The sequence below is a fragment of the Engraulis encrasicolus genome, chromosome 9, assembly GCF_034702125.1.
Source record: "Engraulis encrasicolus isolate BLACKSEA-1 chromosome 9, IST_EnEncr_1.0, whole genome shotgun sequence".
Taxonomy (NCBI): Eukaryota; Metazoa; Chordata; class Actinopteri; order Clupeiformes; family Engraulidae; genus Engraulis; species Engraulis encrasicolus.
The window spans coordinates 41,448,393-41,469,127 of NC_085865.1; the positions used below are offsets into that span (position 1 = coordinate 41,448,393).

General features: G+C 42.7%; 2 protein-coding genes across 2 annotated transcripts in view; one reads left to right on the plus strand and one right to left on the minus strand.

The window, feature by feature from the left end:
- Nucleotides 1-462: 462 nt before the first annotated feature.
- Nucleotides 463-12,219, minus strand: LOC134455815 (acetylcholine receptor subunit delta-like). The gene is made up of 12 exons (XM_063207145.1): nucleotides 12,116-12,219; nucleotides 10,961-11,106; nucleotides 10,616-10,660; nucleotides 8,885-8,994; nucleotides 8,323-8,478; nucleotides 7,670-7,782; nucleotides 6,274-6,474; nucleotides 5,618-5,729; nucleotides 4,891-5,005; nucleotides 4,373-4,580; nucleotides 2,161-2,285; nucleotides 463-1,759 (listed from the first exon to the last, which is right to left on the minus strand). The coding sequence occupies exons 1-12, from the start codon at nucleotides 12,159-12,161 to the stop codon at nucleotides 1,577-1,579; spliced, it is 1,560 nt and encodes a 519-aa protein (XP_063063215.1). The 5' UTR covers nucleotides 12,162-12,219; the 3' UTR covers nucleotides 463-1,576.
- Nucleotides 12,220-16,581: 4,362 nt separating this feature from the next.
- The window catches only part of map3k22 (mitogen-activated protein kinase kinase kinase 22), a 76,816-nt gene continuing 72,662 nt past the window's right edge, over nucleotides 16,582-20,735 (plus strand). The window contains exon 1 of the mRNA XM_063207146.1: nucleotides 16,582-17,003. The gene's annotated coding sequence lies outside the window, so the exon portion shown is untranslated. The remainder of the gene's footprint in view (nucleotides 17,004-20,735) is intronic.

Consider the following 20,735-nt stretch of genomic DNA (forward strand, 5'->3'; position numbering starts at 1 on the left):
AATATTACCGAAGGTCAGAGATCCACTGAAACCTCCCTCACATTGGACGGCGCCTGGTTTTGACAGACGCAAGTTGATGACGTCGTAGGTTACTGGGACCGAAAAGGGACAAACTATGCGGTTTAAAAAACCGCATCGACTACGAATCTGTACCCTACAACAAAGCCAGATCAGAGCTACAGATCTACAGTAACAAAGCAGTAAACCATTGCATATACTGCTTGGAAGATGTTCTGCATGAAAAACATTAATATGGCATGGGGTGGGTGTGCATTTGAAAATCAGTCAGTAGGCCATCAAAATGATGTATCTGTAGAACTAAAGGGGGAAAAGCACACAGTAGGCCTAGGCCTACGACTTACAATTTTTTAATGGTTGATCATAGATGATGAGTAGGCCCAATAGTAGGCTGAGCAGACATCGAATGAAACAAGGGACTTCCTTTATTCTAATAAGAAAGACGTTTATTTTGTGTATAAAATGAATCTCTAGACACAGACTAATATGGCAAGACCAAACATTCTTTCTACAGTTTTTAAACCCAAACAACATAACAAATAAATTATTTGGTTAATTGCACATCGCACACAAAATATTTGTTTTGCTCTTAGAAATCCCATATTTTCAGAAATAACCACCATTTTAATGTACGTAGGCCTATATAGGCTACCTCATCAAACAGACAAATGACAACAAAAAAAGAAAGGCTGGCATTTAGGGTTTTTTTTTTTTCCTGCAACAGAAACCTGTAAGTCAATTGGTAGGCAACTATGCAGCTGCACTTGAGAAAGGACGAAGGTCCGAAACGTCGTGCAAATAAATCACTGGGAGCATTAACAGTGTTGCGGACTTCCATCATTTATTTCAGTTACTCTATTTTGTCCAGCACCTGTACCACTGATGTGCATGCATTCTCCACCTTCCTGAACTATGCAGCTTTCCCATTCTCACCCCAACTATAAATGTTATCAGTAACCTAATTCACAGCAATACATGCATCTGGAGGGGTTGTTTGTTCACATGAGATTAGTAAACCTCCCTCCCAAAGCCTTGCTGAACTATCGACCGAGGCCTTTAGCTCAGTGGAGGGTCACGGGACAGCTGGCAAACTCAAAGTTCAGTGGGGGAGAGTAATTTTTATGAGATCTTTGTGATACCATATGTTACCTTTATTGCACCATTATTTCACTTTGACTGGTACATTATTACTCCTCAGAAAGTATCCTGCCCCAGTGACCAGTTTTCTGTGCATATAGTGTACATGTTTAATGAGAGTAGGGGTAGGCTGGGGAAATTACCCACACTGGATTTGAACATAGGAGGACCCCATGGGAAATAGCCTCATATGGCATAGGTGCTAGTGTTGCCACCTGTTCCGTTTTTTCCTGATTGTCCTGATTTTTAATGGGATGTGCCAGAAAAAAAGGTATTTCATGGACACTGAGAGGATGCCATTGTATACAAGCAAAAAGTTAGATGAGTTTGAAATGTCCAGGTTTTTTGTCAGACAGAGGTGGTAACCCTAATGGGTGCTAACCCATTACTACACCACAGCACAGCGCCCCCAGTTGCATGCTCATATGAGTCGTGGGTTGGATTCCAGGTAGTTGTGGGGGTCTCCTTCAAAGGGCAGTGGGGGAGGATGGTTGTAGATGCCCATTAGGAAGATAATGATGGTGCCAAGCGTCATGACCGGAGTCACCAGGAAGAAGCAGAGCCGATCCACCGTCCTGGCTATCCCACTCCAGCTGTCCTTTTCCTGTGTGGAGTTAAGACAATGAACAACACATTTTTTAAAATGGTGAGTGTTGGTTGTCTACACCAGTGTTTCCATCCAGGGTATGGATAGCCAGGGCATGGGTGCCAGTAGGTATGCGAGCACACCTCAGGGGATATGTGGAAAAATGTAATAAGAAGAAATATATGGAGTGAGGTCACATTGGGAGAGAGGAACTGATATAGAGCATGATTGAGGGGCTACTCATCCAGTACAATACAACATGTCATCATAGCCAAGTCAAATTGTCATATTGTCAGATGACCAACCAAGACAATATATATTTTTTTACAGTGTAACACATGTTGTCACCTAAACACGAAACAACAATGTCAAATTTATCCTGAGACAGTGATTCCTTTTCTTTTTTAAAAAGGTTTTACCTCGTTGTAGTCGTTTTTGTCGTGCATGTGTTTGACGATGTAATTGGCTCCGTCTACAGCAGGTTTAATCTCACTGAAGAGCTGTTGTGTCACCTCACCATCATCATCCAGGTTCGACTTGCAGACTGCAGAAACATTCAACAGGAAGTCAACACATATTTAATTTAATGACACGTATAGTCCTTAACGTTACTTTACCAAAACTTTAAGTTACTTTTACTTTACGTCACTTAACCAAAACAAAAATGAAAAGACAGCATGGGGTCCGTGTACTTTTTCGTTCATTCATTATTCTATTTTGGAATGAAATATGAAATTCAAAAAAGGGTGCAACTTCTTGTTTTGATTAAAGCAATACAAGCAGAAATGGCTGTATTTTGTTTTCTGCAAGTGTTACTTCATACCATAATAGCATTATAAAAAATGACAATATTTTTGATCGTTTTTCAATTTGTGATATTTGGCTATTCGTTTATTGAATTTCATTTGACTGACCCCTCCCCCTCTGTTTACCCGGAAGGAAAGTTTGCCGTCTGAAACGCATCAGAAAAGGTCTAGCTACCAAACGAGACAAAGAACAGTAGCTGGAGCCAGAGACACAACAGAAAAATAATATAATGATGAAAAACATTTTTGCGATGTACAGGCTAGTAGGCCTATGCGCAGCACGCGTGATGGTTAGGCCTGTATTGGAGCGTGCGTCCGCCTTATAAAATAGAGATGAAGTTCCCTTTATGTTATGGACTCAACTTTATAGCCTAAATAAAGGCTAAAGTCTCTGGAATCAATAACCTATTATACCCTTTCACATAGTAATATGCATAAGGGAGCAAACGGTCCAAAGCAGTGTTCTCACGCAAACTGTTGCGTATTCTGGCAAGTGTAATGAGCTGAAGCGCGCACTCTCCATACCGGGTTTTACGCATGTTGAATACACATTTCGCTTTGGTGTATTTGGAACATTAGTGATATTGTTGGAAAGCAATATGTCCGGGTAGATACACCTAAAGGCTTGAGATGAACTGTGAAACTGATGCTGATCGTAAGAACTGTCAATGTTCTCGATGACAGTTGGTCTACCCCTTCCCATCGAAGATATCTGTCCCGGTCGCACAGCTGCACTTCTGTTGGATTAGGACGCTATAATAGGCTATATGGCCAAATACAATCAAGTGTTAAGACCAGGCCTAAGCACATGAAATGTTGTTTCGAAAGTTAAATTGGTTGATAGGTTTAAGTAAAAAAAAAAATAGACGGTAAATCATTCTTCTACCCTCCTCTAGGACGCCCTACTCAATGGTGGTGACGCGTATGCACATGCTTGTGGCGCTTGCTTGATATGGATAGCCCACGCAACCATCTCACAAATTCCTCGCACAGTCATCACAGATCGACCACATCGTTGAAGTGTAGCAACGTTCTGTATATTGCATCAACAATGCCTGCAAAGTCCGTTTGCCTCCAAAGAAACCATGTAATGAAGGCTAAACCAGCCTTCCAGGATTTACTCTCAGGTCACCCGAATTCTGAATAAACAAAAGACGCAATTCAGAAGGACATTTTTCTTTATTGCTTTTCTCTCTTTTCTAAGATTCAACATTTCATTTTCAGTACCTACAAAATAGCAAAATATGGCGCTTCGTTCCATTTCATAAGTGATATTCAAGCGTAAATCATCATAAACGAGTCCTTATTCCTTTCGCGTGTGATATCCAAAATAGAATAATGAATGAACGAAAATATACACGGACCGCATGGTATGACAAGGTTGGTTTCCTGGTAATAAAAGGGTAATTGTGACTGAGTGGTTAGTCTAATTTCTTTAGGTAAATCCACTTCTATCCTGACACAAACTACATTACTTTTATTACAAATGTACTTACTTTCTCTATACTGTATTCGGATTTGTTTAGTGCAGCTACTTCTACACTAAAACTAAACTACAAACTAATTTTAGGGGCAGCCATGACCTACTGGTTAGAGAGGTGGTCTTACTAAGATCAAAGGGTTGCACGTTTGAATCCCACCCTTCATCCCAACCCATCCTATACCTCCATCCATGGCTGAAGTGCCCTTGAGAAAGGTACCTAGTAACCACACACCATTCCACGGACTGTAACCAATGCCCAGTACGACCGTAAAACACGTTGGATGAAATCGTCAGCTAAGTGTAGCCTAATGAGATTTTTTGTTACAAATGTCACCCGCTTACCGGCAGGTGTGGGGCGTGTCTCCATGCCGTGTCGCCGGGACTGCTGCTCGAACATGAGCTCGCTGCGGGACTTGACGCAGTGGTACTCGTCCGCCTTGGCGATGTAGCCGACGGAGCTGGAGCGCCTCGGTAGCGCCCCGTCCCACTTGGGCTCACTGTCGGCTGGCCGAGACATGCGCAGCAGCCGCGGCAGCCACTCTAGGAAGAACTGGATAGATAGAGCATTTGAAACAAGTGTTAGTGTGTGTGTGTGTGTGTGTGTGTGTGTGTGTGTGTGTGTGTGTGTTTGCCTGTACAGTATGTATGAATGAGTGTGCATGCACAGCAGAACATCATGACAAGGAAAACCTATGTGTGTATGCAGCAGAGTGGTTCACACAACAATTATTTGGTTATATATTTTGACCAATATTGGATAATAATGTTATAATTTTACCAGTCATTTGCCTGTGTGTGTGTGTGTGTGTGTGTGCGTGCGTGCGTGCGTGTGTGCGTGCGTGCGCGCGTGGTGCACCTACGTCTTTGGTCCATGCAGTCATGATGTGAGTGCTGGGAGTGCGGAAATGGAGATTCAGCACGATGACACAGTTTAGCACCACCACTGTGACCAGCACCATGATAAACATCAGGTACCTGCACAACATACATACATGAATGAATGAATGAATGAATGAATGAATGAATGAATGAAGTAATTAATTAATAAAAGATTGTTTAATGACCAATACAGTAAGGCAGGTAGAAGTTGATTCCAGTAGCATGGTACAGGTTCCAACATACAGTCTACCTGACATCAACAAAATAAAAAAAAATCATAATCTGGGGGTTGTTGTATTCCATGCTGTTTGTATGATTTGTAGAGCCAGAAAAGAGCTTTCAAACAACACCTCAGACATCTTTTTGTGACTTACACTGACTGATATAATGAAGGCTGAATGTATGGTGTCCTATCCTCATATTTAAACCTTTGCTAGTCTGTTTCTCCCTTAATATTGGTGTCAGATTCACACAAATGCTATTAAACAGGCACAGCAAGTATGATTGAAATCTCTGTCGGTCGGGTCCCAAAGTGTCTGATTTCACATGAAATGACCCCATTGCAAACGTCTTGTCGGCACACTTCATCTATTTTGAAGTTTTTCAAGTGAAATGAGAGGGGCGAACGAGTTTAACGAATTTGTGTATAAATGGGTGTAACGAATTTGTGGAACGAGTGCCAACATATAGTCAATTCTATCTGCTTACTTGACGATCAAGGGGACGGCCATGGAGGTTTCAGGAAGCCGTTGAGAGATCAGCAGCAGGAACACAGACTGGGCCAGGAGCACAGAGATAGACAGGGTCATCTTCTCTCCACCTAGCCAAGGGAAGGGAATACACAGGGTCACTGTTAGCATGTTTAGGACAGGGTCATCTTCTCTCCACCTAGCCAAGGGAAGGGAATACACAGGGTCACTGTTAGCATGTTTAGGACAGGGTCATCTTCTCTCCACCTAGCCAATACACAGGGTCCCTGTTAGCATGTTTAGGACAGGGTCATCTTCTCTCCACCTAGCCAAGGGAAGGGAATACACAGGGTCACTGTTAGCATGTTTAGGACAGGGTCATCTTCTCTCCACCTAGCCAATACACAGGGTCCCTGTTAGCATGTTTAGGACAGGGTCATCTTCTCTCCACATAGCCAAGGGAAGGGAATACACAGGGTCACCATTAGCATGTTTAGGTCCTCTTTTGAAAGCCACTTTGCACTTAGATGGATCACATCACTAGCATGGCTGAAGTGCCCACATTGCTTCAGGGACTGTAACCAATACCCTGCAATAACTGTAAGTCGCTTTGGATAAAAGCGTCCACTAAGTGTAATGTAATAATGTAATGTAATGTAACATTAGGTCACTCACTGTCAGCAGGTAGGAAGTAGACCAGAGAGGCCATGAAGGAGATGAGGACGCACGGGATGATGATGTTGACGATGTAGAACAGGGGCTTGCGCTTGATGATGAGGTAAAAGGTGACGTCCTGGTGTTTGTTGCTCTCTTGTGGGATACTCTTGTAGGAGTTCCTCTTCGCTGGCCGGTGAATGATCTCCCACTCGCCGTTTTCTGCAAACACATGTGGGGTATTCCAAGAATATGGTTAAGTGATGAACCATTAAGGGTCGGCCCAAGGCATAAGCGAACTAAGCAGTGGCTTAGGGCCGCCAAGACACCAGGGGCCCCCTGTGAGCAGCAAAGATCAAGGAAGGAAGGCTACAGTTTGTTACACACACTGTGTATCCTATAGCAGTGGTTGCCAACTTTTCTTCTGTGGGGCTCCATATTTTTTTCCTACAGTATTATTAAGTATCTGATGCTGAGTAGGTGGTGGTATGAAGGGCCCCCGAATGAAATTTTGTTTGTCAACTTCAGTGTCATGAAGTTTCTCATTCATCCAGGTCTTGTTATCCACAACATTGATTTGTAAGCAAATATAATTATTTATTGTGCCTCAACTGCATGGAATGAGATTCAGAAATCACTAGAGATGCACCAGATCCTGATTTTTTGGATCCTGCCGGATATCGGATCCACTGCTGAAGATCCTGCCGGATCTTGAACCGGATACCAGATCCTACGAAAGGGTTGAAACACATAGCCAACTCGCACACGTGGGCCCTTTTTATTACGTTGGCTCAAACTATTTTTTAGACTCATTGGCTTACTGCCACAGTGCCTGCAACGGCCGCTTCCAAAGGGCGTTCACGCCATGCAGCGATTGGAGTTGTGAAAGACTGACTGAAAAGCGTAGGCTACGTTAAAACTAGAGATGCACCAGATTCTGATTTTTATGTACCTGCTTAAGATCCTGTCGGACCTGGATCCTGTGAAAAACCCGATTATCCTGCAGGACCCGGAACCGGATCTCGGATCCAAACCGGATCTCGGATCTGGTGCAGCTCTAAAATCTCTCAAGTTGCCTGTTTTTATGTCTGTAAATGAGTTTAAATCATATCCTAACAACACATTCAAATCTGTCTGCACTTGTTTTTAATTTCTAACCTTGTTTTATGTATATTCATTTTATTGCGTAACTTCATTTTTACATCCATTTTAATCCTTTCTGTTTTGTCTTTGTTCTGTCTGTGATAATGTAATGTGTGCTGCTGCCTTGGCAAGGGCTCATATGAAAAAGAGAATTCTATCTTAATATGATTTTGTTCCCTGGTTAAATAAAGGTAAAATAAAATAAAAAATAAAGACACACCTAGAAGAAGTTCAACTTAACTCTTTGAACATGTACCTGATTAGCTGGACATACCTGTGAAACCTTCAGGGTCGATGACGATCCATTCCACAGTGAAACTGTTTCCATTTTCATCTGCATCTGTTTTCAAATGCATACTGATCTCTCTAGAGTTATAGGTCAAAGAGCTGAAACAAACAAAATGGAATATCAGTAACAGCTTTTTCAACAGTGTGGGTGCAAAAGATGGAAAGATATAGTGTAGAGCACGCTCATATCATGACGTACTGTGCTTAAAAGGGTGGCAACAATAAACAATTCAAGAAACTATTTGCTCACGATTTTAAAAAAAAGACCCTTGTACTAAAAAGACCAGAAATGTTCAAATGATTAGGGCTGGGTTAAGATGGTCTGGGGGCCCTAGGCTACAGGTTGCTGTGGGGCCCCCTGCAGGGCAACTTTCACAACAAATGTACATAGACGGTGTCATTGTTACGAGCTAAGAATTAGGGATAACATGACCTGACCTACCAACTGCATTCGACACAACAGATGATTTTTTCAATATTACTGCATCTTTTCAAAATTCTGCTAATTTTAACTTTTACCCTATTAGGCAAGTGGGGGCCCTTGGGTTTAAGCCTGTGCGTTAATCCGGCCCTGCAAATGATGTTAACATCGTGTGATTTTCACCATCCAGGAAAAGCTGTATCAGACTCGGGCCTTACCTGAACTTCAGTGTGCAGTTTTGCCAGTCAAAGGGGAAGTAGTTGACGTTGATGGTGCAGGAGCTGCGGAATATAGCGGGGGGCAGCCAGTATATGAAGCCGCTCTCATATAGCACCACGTTGGAGTAGTAGGCCACCTGGAATTGGGCATCATTGCTACAAAGAAGGAGGAGGATGAAGAACAAACAGTATAGTGCAGTGCAGTATTGTCATGAGTGTATGGAAATGGACTGTATTTCTAATAAATAATATAAAGTCTGCCTTTTGTTGCTTGTTACATTATATCACATTGAACCTGCAACCCTTCTGATCTAAAGCCCATCTCCTTAACTATTTAGCCATGGCTGCTTGTGGTTAGAATTGTTGTACATTTAAATAGTTGTTTTTAGATGGGTATATTAAAAGTGCAATTGTACAGATTTATGTAATAGCTCTGTTTGTATAGCACAGGTCAGCCAATGTGCTAATTACTAAACCAATTTGACAAGAGAATTGCTGAACCAATTCGCAAAAACAAAGACAGGAAAGCATTTGTTATACGTAGTGTTATTGCTCGACTTACTTGTTCTCCAAAACAATGTCTGGAAGCCAGACCATGCTAGGGGGCAGACGTAGCTCGGCTATCCCGTCAAACTCAGATGAATTCCAAGAAAGCCTGGGATCGGTCCACCCCTGTGAATGTCCCAACAGAGTATGTGTAACAGGTTGGACTAGGTCCCCTGTTAGTGTGCATGTTGTAATTGAAAACAGCTGCCCGTGTGGGCGAGGGTGGAGCCCTTCCGGTTAGTATAAATTGCCTACTATGTTGTCTGTTAGCCAGGTGTGGCTAACCTCAGTACCGGTTGGCGCTTGGGGAAGCCCTGTACGCTGGGTGAAGTAGGTGATGTTGGCGTGTTGGGTGTTGGACCCACACTGGAGCGCGTAGAGCGCAGCTGAAATGCGGACGCCAGGTTGCCGCATGTAGCCTAACCGGCTCGAAGGTAAGCCCTTCTGTGTGCACCTGGCGATAGCCAATTATGTTTGTACTGTGGCTAACGAGATGTTGTTTCACTGCAGCATTGCATGGTGAAGCAAGGGTCAACCGTAGACTTCCAAGCTCGGTCCAGTGCTTCCCAATTGCAACTGAAGGTAATTTCTAATTAACCGTCACTCTGTGCCTGTGGCTTTCATGCCACACCTTGCTCATTGATAATGGCATTTCCCTGGCATTAACCCAGTCTGTCTTGTGCTTTCTAGGTTGAGCACATTATTGTCAATTGGCTGGGGTGGGGGGACGCCGCCGTCTTTTCCCGGTGTTTGTGTTTGTTATTTTGCCTTTTTACCACCACGAGCTCCTTTAGTGGCAGGTTGTTGTTCCTTTGCGCAGGTGCGCGACGCTTTCGTCTTTCAGCCATACGGTCTGACACAGTCAGCTCCAGTCACCCACCCCTTAGACAAGGGATGAGTGATTGGGGACTGGCCGGTTGAGATTTGTAGCAGTATCGTGTAAACTTATTGGTGAGGTGTAGATCCCCTGAGTGGTATAGTAAACTCTCTGCCAAGAGGCCTGATTTGATAAACATAGGCTACCTCTTCACTGCGAATCATTTCAGTGTGCTGTGACTTATTTTGTTTATTTTGATTATGTTTTGTGTGTACAGTTTTGATTGATTGCAGTGTTATTTTGCATTCGCAGTGCAGTGTGTAGTTAACACACTCAGTAAATTACCTGTACTAGGCCTACTCAGTGCTCTCGCACTTATGCCGTCACCGTTTCACGATATGTACCTGTATTGACTTCAGTAGAGTTAAGACTCTGTTTGTGTATATGGACTCAAGTGAACTGCCTGCTCATTTTGAAAACGAATAAGACTGAAAGCAGAAGAAAATAAAAACTATTGTATGTGCAACAGCTGTGTCATCCTTGTCATCTAGAACCTGTCGGGGAAAATTGTATTTTTAACATCTGGGTTGTCTCACCCTTAACGAGACTGGCGTAGTCACCTTTTAAAACCTAATTGCTTAAAAGTTAGTAATCCTACCAACCTCCACTCTGCTACATATGCATGGGAATGGAATGGGATTTGTTTCCAAAAAGGAATAGCGAGAATTTTGTGTTAGAGAACAACATACCAATACAGAAATGCAGAATATGACACTTGTACATATTTTCGACAATTCTCCTGTTAAAAGTGGACCATGTCTTCTCTCCCTCATAAACTGCAGGACAACTGTCATACAGCTGTAAAGTATATACTGTCATTCCTTCATTTATACAACACATAAGGAGAAGAGGATGATGTTGGTTACTCACATGCTCAATCCACACATTGGTCAGGAGTGTTTCATCTACTTCTTTCTACAATAAACATACCATTTCTATGGTCAGAGATTGCAGCAGGGTATTAGATAACATCCGCATATATATAAAGTACAGTAAATAAGAAGTCTTCAGGTTTCTTGTTTCAGACATGTACAAGTTTTTATCTTTTAGGTAAATATAAAAACTTTAATATATCTGAGACCAAATAAACTTGAAGATTTGATATACAGTAACATAACATAATGAACATCATACTACATCTACAAGAAATACGTTTCATACACAAGTACAGTCGTACAGGACTCAAACAAGACTCAGGGCCTTGTTGTGGCTTACCAGTGAAATAAGGTTTGAGAGTGTCATGCTCAGGTCCACTTGGACCACGTCATCTTTCTTTTCAACCGGTCGAAGCTCCTTGTTGTAGCCGCGCTCCTTGAACAAGTAATTGATGAGACGCTCCTCTTCATTCCGCCCCTGGCATTCTAGATCATCAGAAGTCAAGTCAAGTCAAGTTAAGTGTACTTAATTGTCACTATAAGACATTGACAAAAATCACACACACACACACACACACACACACACACGCACGCACACACACACACAGCAGCATAGAGTACAATCAGTGGTTGTATAGGCTGTGTCCTGTAGTTTAGATGCAGTATAAAAGTGCGAAGGGTAAAGTGCAAAGGCATGGTAAAAGTATTCAAAAGTATTCATCAGAACATCAGAATATCACATGCAGTGCTTTCATAGCACAGGGAGAAGTCTCACACTGCTTTGGGAAAAGGTGTTTGTAGGTTCAAACACAAAGCCATGGGGGCACATTAGACCTTGCTATGTTGTATTCCTTTTTATGAAAAGTCAATAGCTGGGGGCAGGCTTCACACAGTGTTTGTAAACTGTTATAAAAGTGCTGGCCCATTAAAGGATAGACTTGAGTTCAGCCACCACATTATATACTGTATAAGGTGCAGATTCTTCAGTTGAATGTTATGCTTTATTCATTAGTATTACAATAGCATAAAGTAATTTCTATTGGATCATATCGTACTCAATCATCTCATCTCTCAATTATCTTGTACAATCTCATGGTACATACTTCATAATCTGCTTGCATTGCATCTGCTCTCCTGTGTACTATGATACAGTCTACCAGCACTAAACAAAGGACAGTTTGCAATATCAGGCCCTTAGCTTTACCTTAAAAACACAACCTGTAGTGTTCGGCATTCCCAATATTCTAAGCCATCACTTGTGTATACAGTAGCTGTAAGAGGCTATACACTGCCTGTGAAAGAGGTCAAAAGGCCACTAGCACAAAGTGTTTAAAGTCCACAAATACTGAAGGGTCTCCATATTCAGTAGCTTGATAGTCATTCGTGTCCTCCACAAAGACCTCAACGTTTCCAATGCATCCCATAATCAGATAATAAAGTGTATCCCCCTTTATTAACTCATGCCATAAAAATGTACTAAAAGTTTTTACTATACCTGATACCAGGATAAATATCGCAATCAGACCAACTGGGAGGTTCATGGTTGGCTGTTTTCTTCAGCTAGCATGCTTGAAGAGTACTGGCAAAATACTGAAACGACCTCTAGGCTGAGTGACAGGGGCAGCTGTGCGTGTGCGGCTCTGACTGGCAGGGAGAATATAGACATGCGATCCTCTATTTCCTCTTCTCGGTTACTCTACCCTGGGAAGCTGACAGGGGGGGACAAAGGGGTCACTTGTCCCGGGCCCATAATTGGATCCTCATTGCATTGTATTGATTGGGTTTGGGGCCCTTTCAGATGTGTTTGTCCCGGGCCCAGCCAAAGCTGTCAGCGGCCCTGACTCTTCCCTGCCAGGCCGGCCCACCTCCCTCTCAAAAGCCAGCAGAGCGCACCTCACTCACAAGTGGGGAAAGGGAAACGTGTAAAAATCCCTCCCGCTCTCAAACAGTGTGTTGTAGTTATTAGGGCATATTCCTGCTTTAGGAGCTCTTTATAGATAGGTATATGACATAGATAGGCTACTACATATCTGGGAGGCCTTTGCTACGCGACAGCTGAGCCAACTGGTGGACAAAAATGCCCTTGAAGCTCAAGACCAAAATAGCTCACTCCACTCCGTCCTCCATTATAAATACATTTTTCGTGTTTTCATTTGAAGTGGTTGTTGTTATCTCGTGAACAAAAGAAAAAAACCCTGATTTTTATTTAGGCTATGTTTTGGATTGTATTACCTCATCATACTGTGTTGTGTACACTACAGTCTAAACATCCGGCACACACATTCCACAACAGCAACGTGGAATAAAATGAGTGACAGTGAGGCAGGTGACCATTCCCTTTCTGTACTCACTGGTAAGCGGAACTATACACGCTGAATCCCAAAGCAACCACAGCACAATACATTTCCTCGATTAAGTTTGCCATCTTAAAAAAAAAAAAAAATAGTCTCCAAAACAACATGCTGTACTGAGCCTGAGTGTTATTTGTGTCAACATAACAACTACATTCAGGTCACTATTGATTTGACAATACAAACACTTCTAAATATAACCTCCCAAGGCAAGGCCTTTAACTATAAATTTGACTAATACTGTCCTTTCAGTCATTCATGTTGTCTCGACAGTTTTATGATTTAACACCAGGCAACACTGTAGCCAAAATGCAATTTACAGAATAGGTGAGAATGTACCTCTAATCTAGCTTTATGAAGAAAACATGTATTGTAGTCAAGGCCGCTGGCGGGTATCGAGACCAAGACCGAGACCGGTCTCGGGTGTTACAAAATGAATGCACTGTCAGCACAAATCTGAAATTTTAATGCAGTGAGTGCAGATCAATACTTTTGCACACAAAAAAAACTGCATAGGCCCACAGCAGGGTTTTGGACACAACAGTGCAGTTTGTTAGCTTGTTTGTTTGTTTGTTTTTCATACAGCTATCTCCATACCACAGAGGAAAGATATGGGCTATTGGTAAGACTTGTGTTATGCACACACAGGCAAGTGGTGGGTCCAGGGGTTGATGCAAGGACATGATGTCCTTATAAAAACAAGGAGGTTCACAACTAGTGGCGCTACTTTTTAAAGACATGTGGCTCCCCCTAGAGGTTGTCTACAGTTGGCTAAAAAGCCCTGGGGGAAAATGTGACATATAATGGAACACACCATCATACTGTAGGTGTGCACAGATAGGGACATGGTGGTGCTAAAGCACCTGCCCCTTTGCCCTACTACTTTTTGAAAGTTCTTTTTTATTATTTTTTTTGTAAAAGTTTCTGTCCCAGTGTTAACATGATAATCTACAAATCCCTCATGATCAAAAGCATCTGACAATAATGCCCCGATATAATATATGCCTCTAGTAAAGCAGCCAAAAGTTCCACATGCCCCCATCCACCTTCAGCACCTGCCCCCAAAATGTCTGTGCACGGCACTGCGTACCATGCTTATTTAAAATAACTTCACATGGTTCTTGAAGCGTGATCTTAAGGGGGACATTGGTTCAGCTTGCCTGTGTGTTTGCTAGTCATCACTATCCACAAAGGGGATTACAGTGATCAGCTGCTGAGGATAACGGGGGATATCTATAGCCCCTTAAGAATATCAGTTGGGATATCATATTTGATGGGAGAGTAGGCACATAATATTTTCAACCGGAAAGCATATTTGATCGATCTTGGGATCAAATTGGGATCGATCGAAGTACTTTACCCACCTGTACACACCCACAGATCCGAGGGCAAGACAGAATAAGGTTGAGGCAGATGCCAGGTAAGATCCAGGGTGAGACACATCCAGTACTGAAACATCGACAACAATAAACTAAACTATAGACGGTAAACTATCAACTCACACGAGAATCTGATGATCTTAAGGGAGCTAATGAATGTAGACACCGATGATAATGTCAGTGAGGGTGGGGGTGGGGGGGTCAGAGGGAGAGATAGAGAGACAGTGTGCATGGGCTGGCAGCAAGGGACCTTGGAGAAAGAGAGAGAGAGAGAGAGAGAGAGAGAGAGAGAGAGAGAGAGAGAGAGAGAGAGAGAGAGAGAGAGAGAGAGTGTGTGTGTGTGTGTGTGTGTGAGAGAGAGAGAGTAAACATGGACTGGCAGCAGGGATGTCTAGTGCAGGGGTTCCCAAACTTTACCATGACGAAACCCCCCATATACCGATAGACTAGACCAGTGTTTCTCAACCTTTTTTAGGTGAGGCACCCTTTCAATTCATGAAAAATTTCAAGGCACCCCAAACCAACAAGGCGTAACATGGAACCACATCCGATACCACACAAGCTTAGACAAGTAACACATTTTGAGACGTCACACAACCTACGTTCGAAGTTGCAGCTGACTGGGGTGACCTATATTTACTTAATTGTGGGTAAATGGCAGATGAAAGATTCCACTGACTAACATTAACTTATCAATTTAGACAAATATGTATTATATTACATAATTTATTTATCAGCCATGTTTCCGCGGCACCCCAGGGTGCCCCGGCACCCCTGTTGAGAAACACTGGACTAGACACCAGCCAAGGCCCCCCTGACACAGACCGTGCCACCCTATTTTTTTTCTGTGCACTCTTTTTCACAACCATAGTCTCGATCTGTGTGATATATAAAATAGAGAATTCAGAGATGAAATAGATTATTACAAATACAATGTAGTTCTCAACTGATGGGAATATTATTTAGTTTATTTTTGCTTATTTTGGTGTGCATTCATTAATATATATTATTATTATTTTTTGCTATACTTTTTCTTCCAACCTGCCGTGGCCCCCCTAGCACCCCTTTGCGGCCCCCCAGCAGTCCCCGGCCCCCACTTTGAAAACCACTGATCTAGTGTCATAGGCTACTGGTCTGAGGTCAGTGGATGGTTTGGCCTCGGAGGTCATCACCGGGGCTACTCGCTACTGACTGGACACCAGACTGGGGTTGGGCTTGGATAGTGTCGAAATAAATCATAAAAAAGAACTCATATGAGCCATAATTAGATTTTTTTTTTGCGCTTATAGATTACTATACTCAGTCAGCAAGCTGTAGGCCTATTTATGAGACCAAATCCATTTGCAGAATGCAAGCAAGTACATGCAAAGATGGTATGCAACCATCAAAATATTTTGCCTTGGTTGAAAGGCTTAACACCCAAAGAACTTTACACTACCCCTTATTACATAATATAACTATAGTTATTACCGTAAAGGGACACTGTGCAGGAAATGGTCAAAAAAGGTATGCTGCTCATTGAAACTGGGCTGCCTATTGCCAAATGTGATATTTATATGAAAGTTTACTAAGTAATAAATATTTTCTAGTATGGTACAAGTAGAGTCATTTTTGCAGCTACAAATGGCTATTTTTGGAAATTCATTCAAAATGGCGGACAATGGAGAAGATCCCCCTTTTCATGTATGAAAAGTGCTATTTTTCCAGTGACAATGAATACTTAGAATTTGATGGTGGTGGTAAGTATTCATGAAAAAGGTAACCTTAGTGAAAGTGCAGCATGAATTCTGAAAATAAATATTATAAATATTATTATTATTATTATTATTATTATTATTATTATTATTAGGCTATCATCATCTTTATCATTATTATTACATTATTATTGTTATTATTGTTGTTGTTGTTATTTTTTATTAGCCTATTATTATTATTATTATTATTATTATTATTAATAGTAGTAGTATAGTAATTATAATAGGCCTACTATTATTGTTGTTGTTGTTGTTATTGTTATTGTTGTTTTCTAATCTAGAATGTCCTGCGTGCCGCGCTGCAAAGCAACTGTATGAGATCACCTTTGGAGGGCAGCACGCGCCTCTGTATGTGCACGTGGCCATGGCTGGCGACTGGCGCTCCTGCCTGCTCGAGCCTGCCTTCCTTCCAGCGTCATCATTTCCTGAACCTCACGTTCTTGCTGACATCAGAACCGATGCTCTTGTTGGAAAAACTCACAGATGTGTGCGAGCGCAGGCAGCCCGAGAAGAGCGAGCGAGGACTAGAAACTTTCTCTCCAGCTAGCGGGAGTGGTCTATCTTTCCTTGGAGTGCTTTATCGGTCAGACAGATATTTCTACGTTCGGTGTGGACTATTTTTGTGTTTTTTTTTAACCGACGAGGAATAGTGTATTGTATATCCATGTCGTGACGCGTGGACTTTTAGTGGACATATTTACCTTTACGCACGGTCGCAGTCCAGACTGTGCAGATTCTGTACTGTCCTGCCTTGAGATTGGATTTCTGGAGGACGTTTGGAGTTTTCCTATTGCCACTTGTTCCGTTGGAGATCGATCTCTCTATCTCTCTTTCTTTCGACTGACAACTGAGATTTTGTAAACGCGCTCGGGTTGGAATGGAGTCGGCCAGGTAACGAGGTAAGTTTCATGCATGCATTGTCAACAATCATACAATATCTGCTGTGAGCCTGGAGGTAGGATATATCCCACTCATTTGATATCGTATATATTGGTGCACATGATCGCAGATGTTCCGATCTGTATTTACTACTCACTGCATTGTATTTTGGCATTCTCGTTTGCGGTTGTCACGGCAGCCATGTGAAATGTATAATGACAGAACATAACTTAAACTTAAAGGCAGTACACATGCATGCAGAGTGGAATTGCACGGTATAGTTGTGTGTGTGTGTGTGTGTGTGTGTGTGTGTGTGTGTGTGTGTGTGTGTGTGTGTGTGTGTGTGTGTGTGTGTGTGTGTGTGTGTGTGTGTGTGTGTGTGTTGGATGCTAGTCCAAGTTAAGAGTGAGTAATGGAAAGGGGCAGGAAACAAATCCGCGCTCGTGACGCACATCATCCGCACAAGAACAAATCACACACACACACACACACACACACACACACACACACACACACACACACACACACACACACACACACACACACACACACATACAGAGATTTATGGAGCTCATTAAGGCAGCCACAAGTGGCCGTGACACCCTGCCCATAGACATAATAATACATATCTGTGTCTATATGCCCTGACCACTCCAGGCGAGGCAGAGTCCAGTGACCCTGCTAATATGGACAGACAATGTCCTGTCCACTGTTAGTCCAGCCAGGCAGACGCAGACACTGTCCATTGTCCCTGTTAGTCTGGACTGGACACATTGTAAAACATTGCAAGGCCGTTGAAGGTAAAAGTTGCCCTGCTGCCTTAGGTTTGTAAGTTAACTCAACTCAAGGCTTTCTCAAGTTGAGCCCACTTACAAACTTAAGGCAGCAGGCCAACTTACTTTTTTATGTTTAACCACCTTGCAATGTTTTACAGTGCAGACTCTGTCTTGTGCACTGTCCCTTCAAGTCAGGCCAGGCAGACACTGTCCAGTATTCCAGTTAACCCAGGCAGGCAGACGACCACCCCCACCCCCCATGCTCAGTGCTGACACTTGAGGCAGACCCCATGTGTTTTGTGTTTTTTCAAGGTTCACATACATGTCTGCCACTAATACTGTGCATGCCTAATTATCACAGTATGTATAAGCAAGACATGTTGAGCAAAAACAAGGGCCTACTAGGTCCTTATTATGACAATAAATGTGTTACTGACGCCGGGTAAGAAATGTGTGAATGCATGTCTAACAAAGAATTGATTTTGCAACACATGTCTTATTAATCACTAATAGGCTACAGTTCAGCATGTACTAGTGGCTGCCCTCTGTTATTCTTCCGCTCTGTAGATGAGACTCATGAATGTACTGGAGTAGAGTGGTAGAGTAGTAGAGTAGAGAAGAGTACTTTTATTAATCCCGAGGGAAATGAAGGTGTCTGACAGCTTACATAGATACATACAAGACATAAGCAAAGACCTAATACACATTCTTGCACAATGGAGTCCAGTGCACGTGCAATAGCAGGATTAGTGCATTAAATTACATATTGCAACCATCAACGCGCACACATGTCAGTATATGTGTGTGTGTGTGCTGGCTGTCCTGGTTGTGGTTGATAATAAATGTGCCTGTTGCACAGTAGCTGTGCTATACCTGCTCCAACACACCTGTTATAGCTGTGTTATACCTTCCTCATGACGCCTGCCATTGTAGTCAAGTCAAGTCAAGTCAAGTCAATTGTACTTTATAGTCAAAAATCTATGTAACAGGGTTAGCACAGAAGTTTGAAATTGCGTTTGACCAGTCTCCAATGTGCAGTTTAACTAAAAACATTTAAATAAGACATTGACAATATTCTCTCTCTCTCTCTCTCTCTCTCTCTCTCTCTCTCTCTCTCTCTCTCTCTCTCTCTCTCTCTCTCTCTCTTTCTCTCTCTCTCTCTCACACACACACACCTATACACCTAACCTACTCATACATGAATTTACAATTACAATTGTAGCTTCCATACCTGTGCCAATACACTGTTATACCTGACCTGAACATGATATGAGACAGATCTTAGCACCATGGGAGGAATTCCGATTGTTATAGAAGTGTTGTATGTGTCCCTTATCATGGAAATATAGAATGGATCGCAGTGTGTGTGTGTGTGCGTGCGTGCGTGCGTGCGTGCGTGCGTGCGTGCGTGTGTGTGTGTGTGTGCGTGCGTGCGTGCGTGCGTGCGTGCGTGCGTGCGTGCGTGAGTGTGTGTATGTGTGTGTGTGTGTGTTTGTGACTGAACTTTACCTACCTGTACACACCAAAGGGAAGACAGAATAAGGTTGAAGTAGTTTCCGGGTTAGATCAGGGGGAGACACTGTGTGGACATCAACAACTGATACGTATAGATGCTTAACTCACACAAGAATCTGATCATCTAAAGCAGTGTTTCCCAACCTTTTTTGTCTCAAGTACCCCCTAAGCCTTTATGTCATACCATGAGTACCGCCTCACTCATGCTCTATATTCCAATGTGACTATGCTCCATACATTTTTTCATTTTTCCAAGTACCCCCTGCAGTGTGCTTGCGTACCCCTAGTGGTACACGTACCCCTGGTTGGGAAACACTGATCCAAAGGGGGCTAATGAGTGTTGACACTGATGATATTGTCAGAAAGGGTGGGGGTGGGGGGGTCAGAGGGGGAGAGAGAGCAAGAGAAAAGAGTGGATGTTTGGTTTCTGTAGTTTGCTTGAGACTGTGTTTGGCTGTTAGTGCATTCTAGGGTGGGTGTGTGGTTATTAAAATTTGCTGGAGAATGTGTTTGATATCTGCGTGAGTGGGTGTTCGATTGTTGTGCTTTGCTTGAGGGGCGACCACAGAACAAGTCGCTGCGTGTGTTTGGTTGCTGCATGATAGTGTGTGTGGTGGCTAGTGCTAGTGGTTGCTGTATTTTGTATGAGCTTGTGTCAGTGCATGAACCTGCAACAAGGGACCTTGTCGAGAGGTTGTGGTGGGGGGGTGGGTGGAGGGTTGCATGGAGTGGCAGCAGGGATGTCTGGTGTCAGTACTGGTCTGAGATCAGTGGATGGTTTGGCCTCAGAGGTCATCACCATGGTTACTGGCTACTGATTGGACACCAGACTGGGGTTGGGCTAGGATAAGGTCTAATGGTGTCTTTTGAGGTCTAAGGATGGTATCTGAGATTGTATCTGAGATCCCACTTTGTAAGGCAAGACTTGGACCTCTAATGTGGTCAGTAGCTGAGGCCCAGCCATGGCTCAAGGGGCTGGGCACTGAACTGTTACGTTGGCAACCCGGGTTCGATTCCGACTCGGATCATTTGCTGATCCTCTCTCTCCCCACTCATATCCAGGATCTCTGCCACTGTCCTGTCTTAAGCATAAAGGCAAAAAAGCATCTAAAAAAAACAAAGCAGTAACTTAGCTCAATTTGCATGTAAATGCAAATCAGTTGTAAACTTTAGCGGAGCAGAAATTCCGCCTGACTAACCATTAATGGAAATCTTATTTTTTAAGTTAATATGTTACGGGTGTGATCATTGACGATCATAACTTTTATCATTCCTTTAGTATGACATTAGTGAACTTGTATTTTTTTTTTAATTGCACATATCCTGACTAGTCACCCCTGCTATGCTGTGAACAACACCCCTTCACCAGACGTCTGATGAAGGGAGCTTTTTTTTCTTGGACTTTTCTTCTTTATTTCTAAGTAAAAAGGGTGTTTTCCCTGTCTTCCACTGTCTCTTAAC

Coding starts and splice junctions, on each gene's coding strand:
- LOC134455815 (XM_063207145.1), bottom strand. CDS start 12,161: ATGAACCTCCCAGTTGGTCTGATTGCGATATTTATCCTGGTATCAG. Junction 5,006..5,617: donor GCCGTCCCCTTGATCGTCAA/GTAAGCAGATAG, acceptor TATGTTGTGCAG/GTACCTGATGTTTATCATGG. Junction 1,760..2,160: donor ACAAAAACGACTACAACGAG/GTAAAACCTTTT, acceptor AACTCCACACAG/GAAAAGGACAGCTGGAGTGG.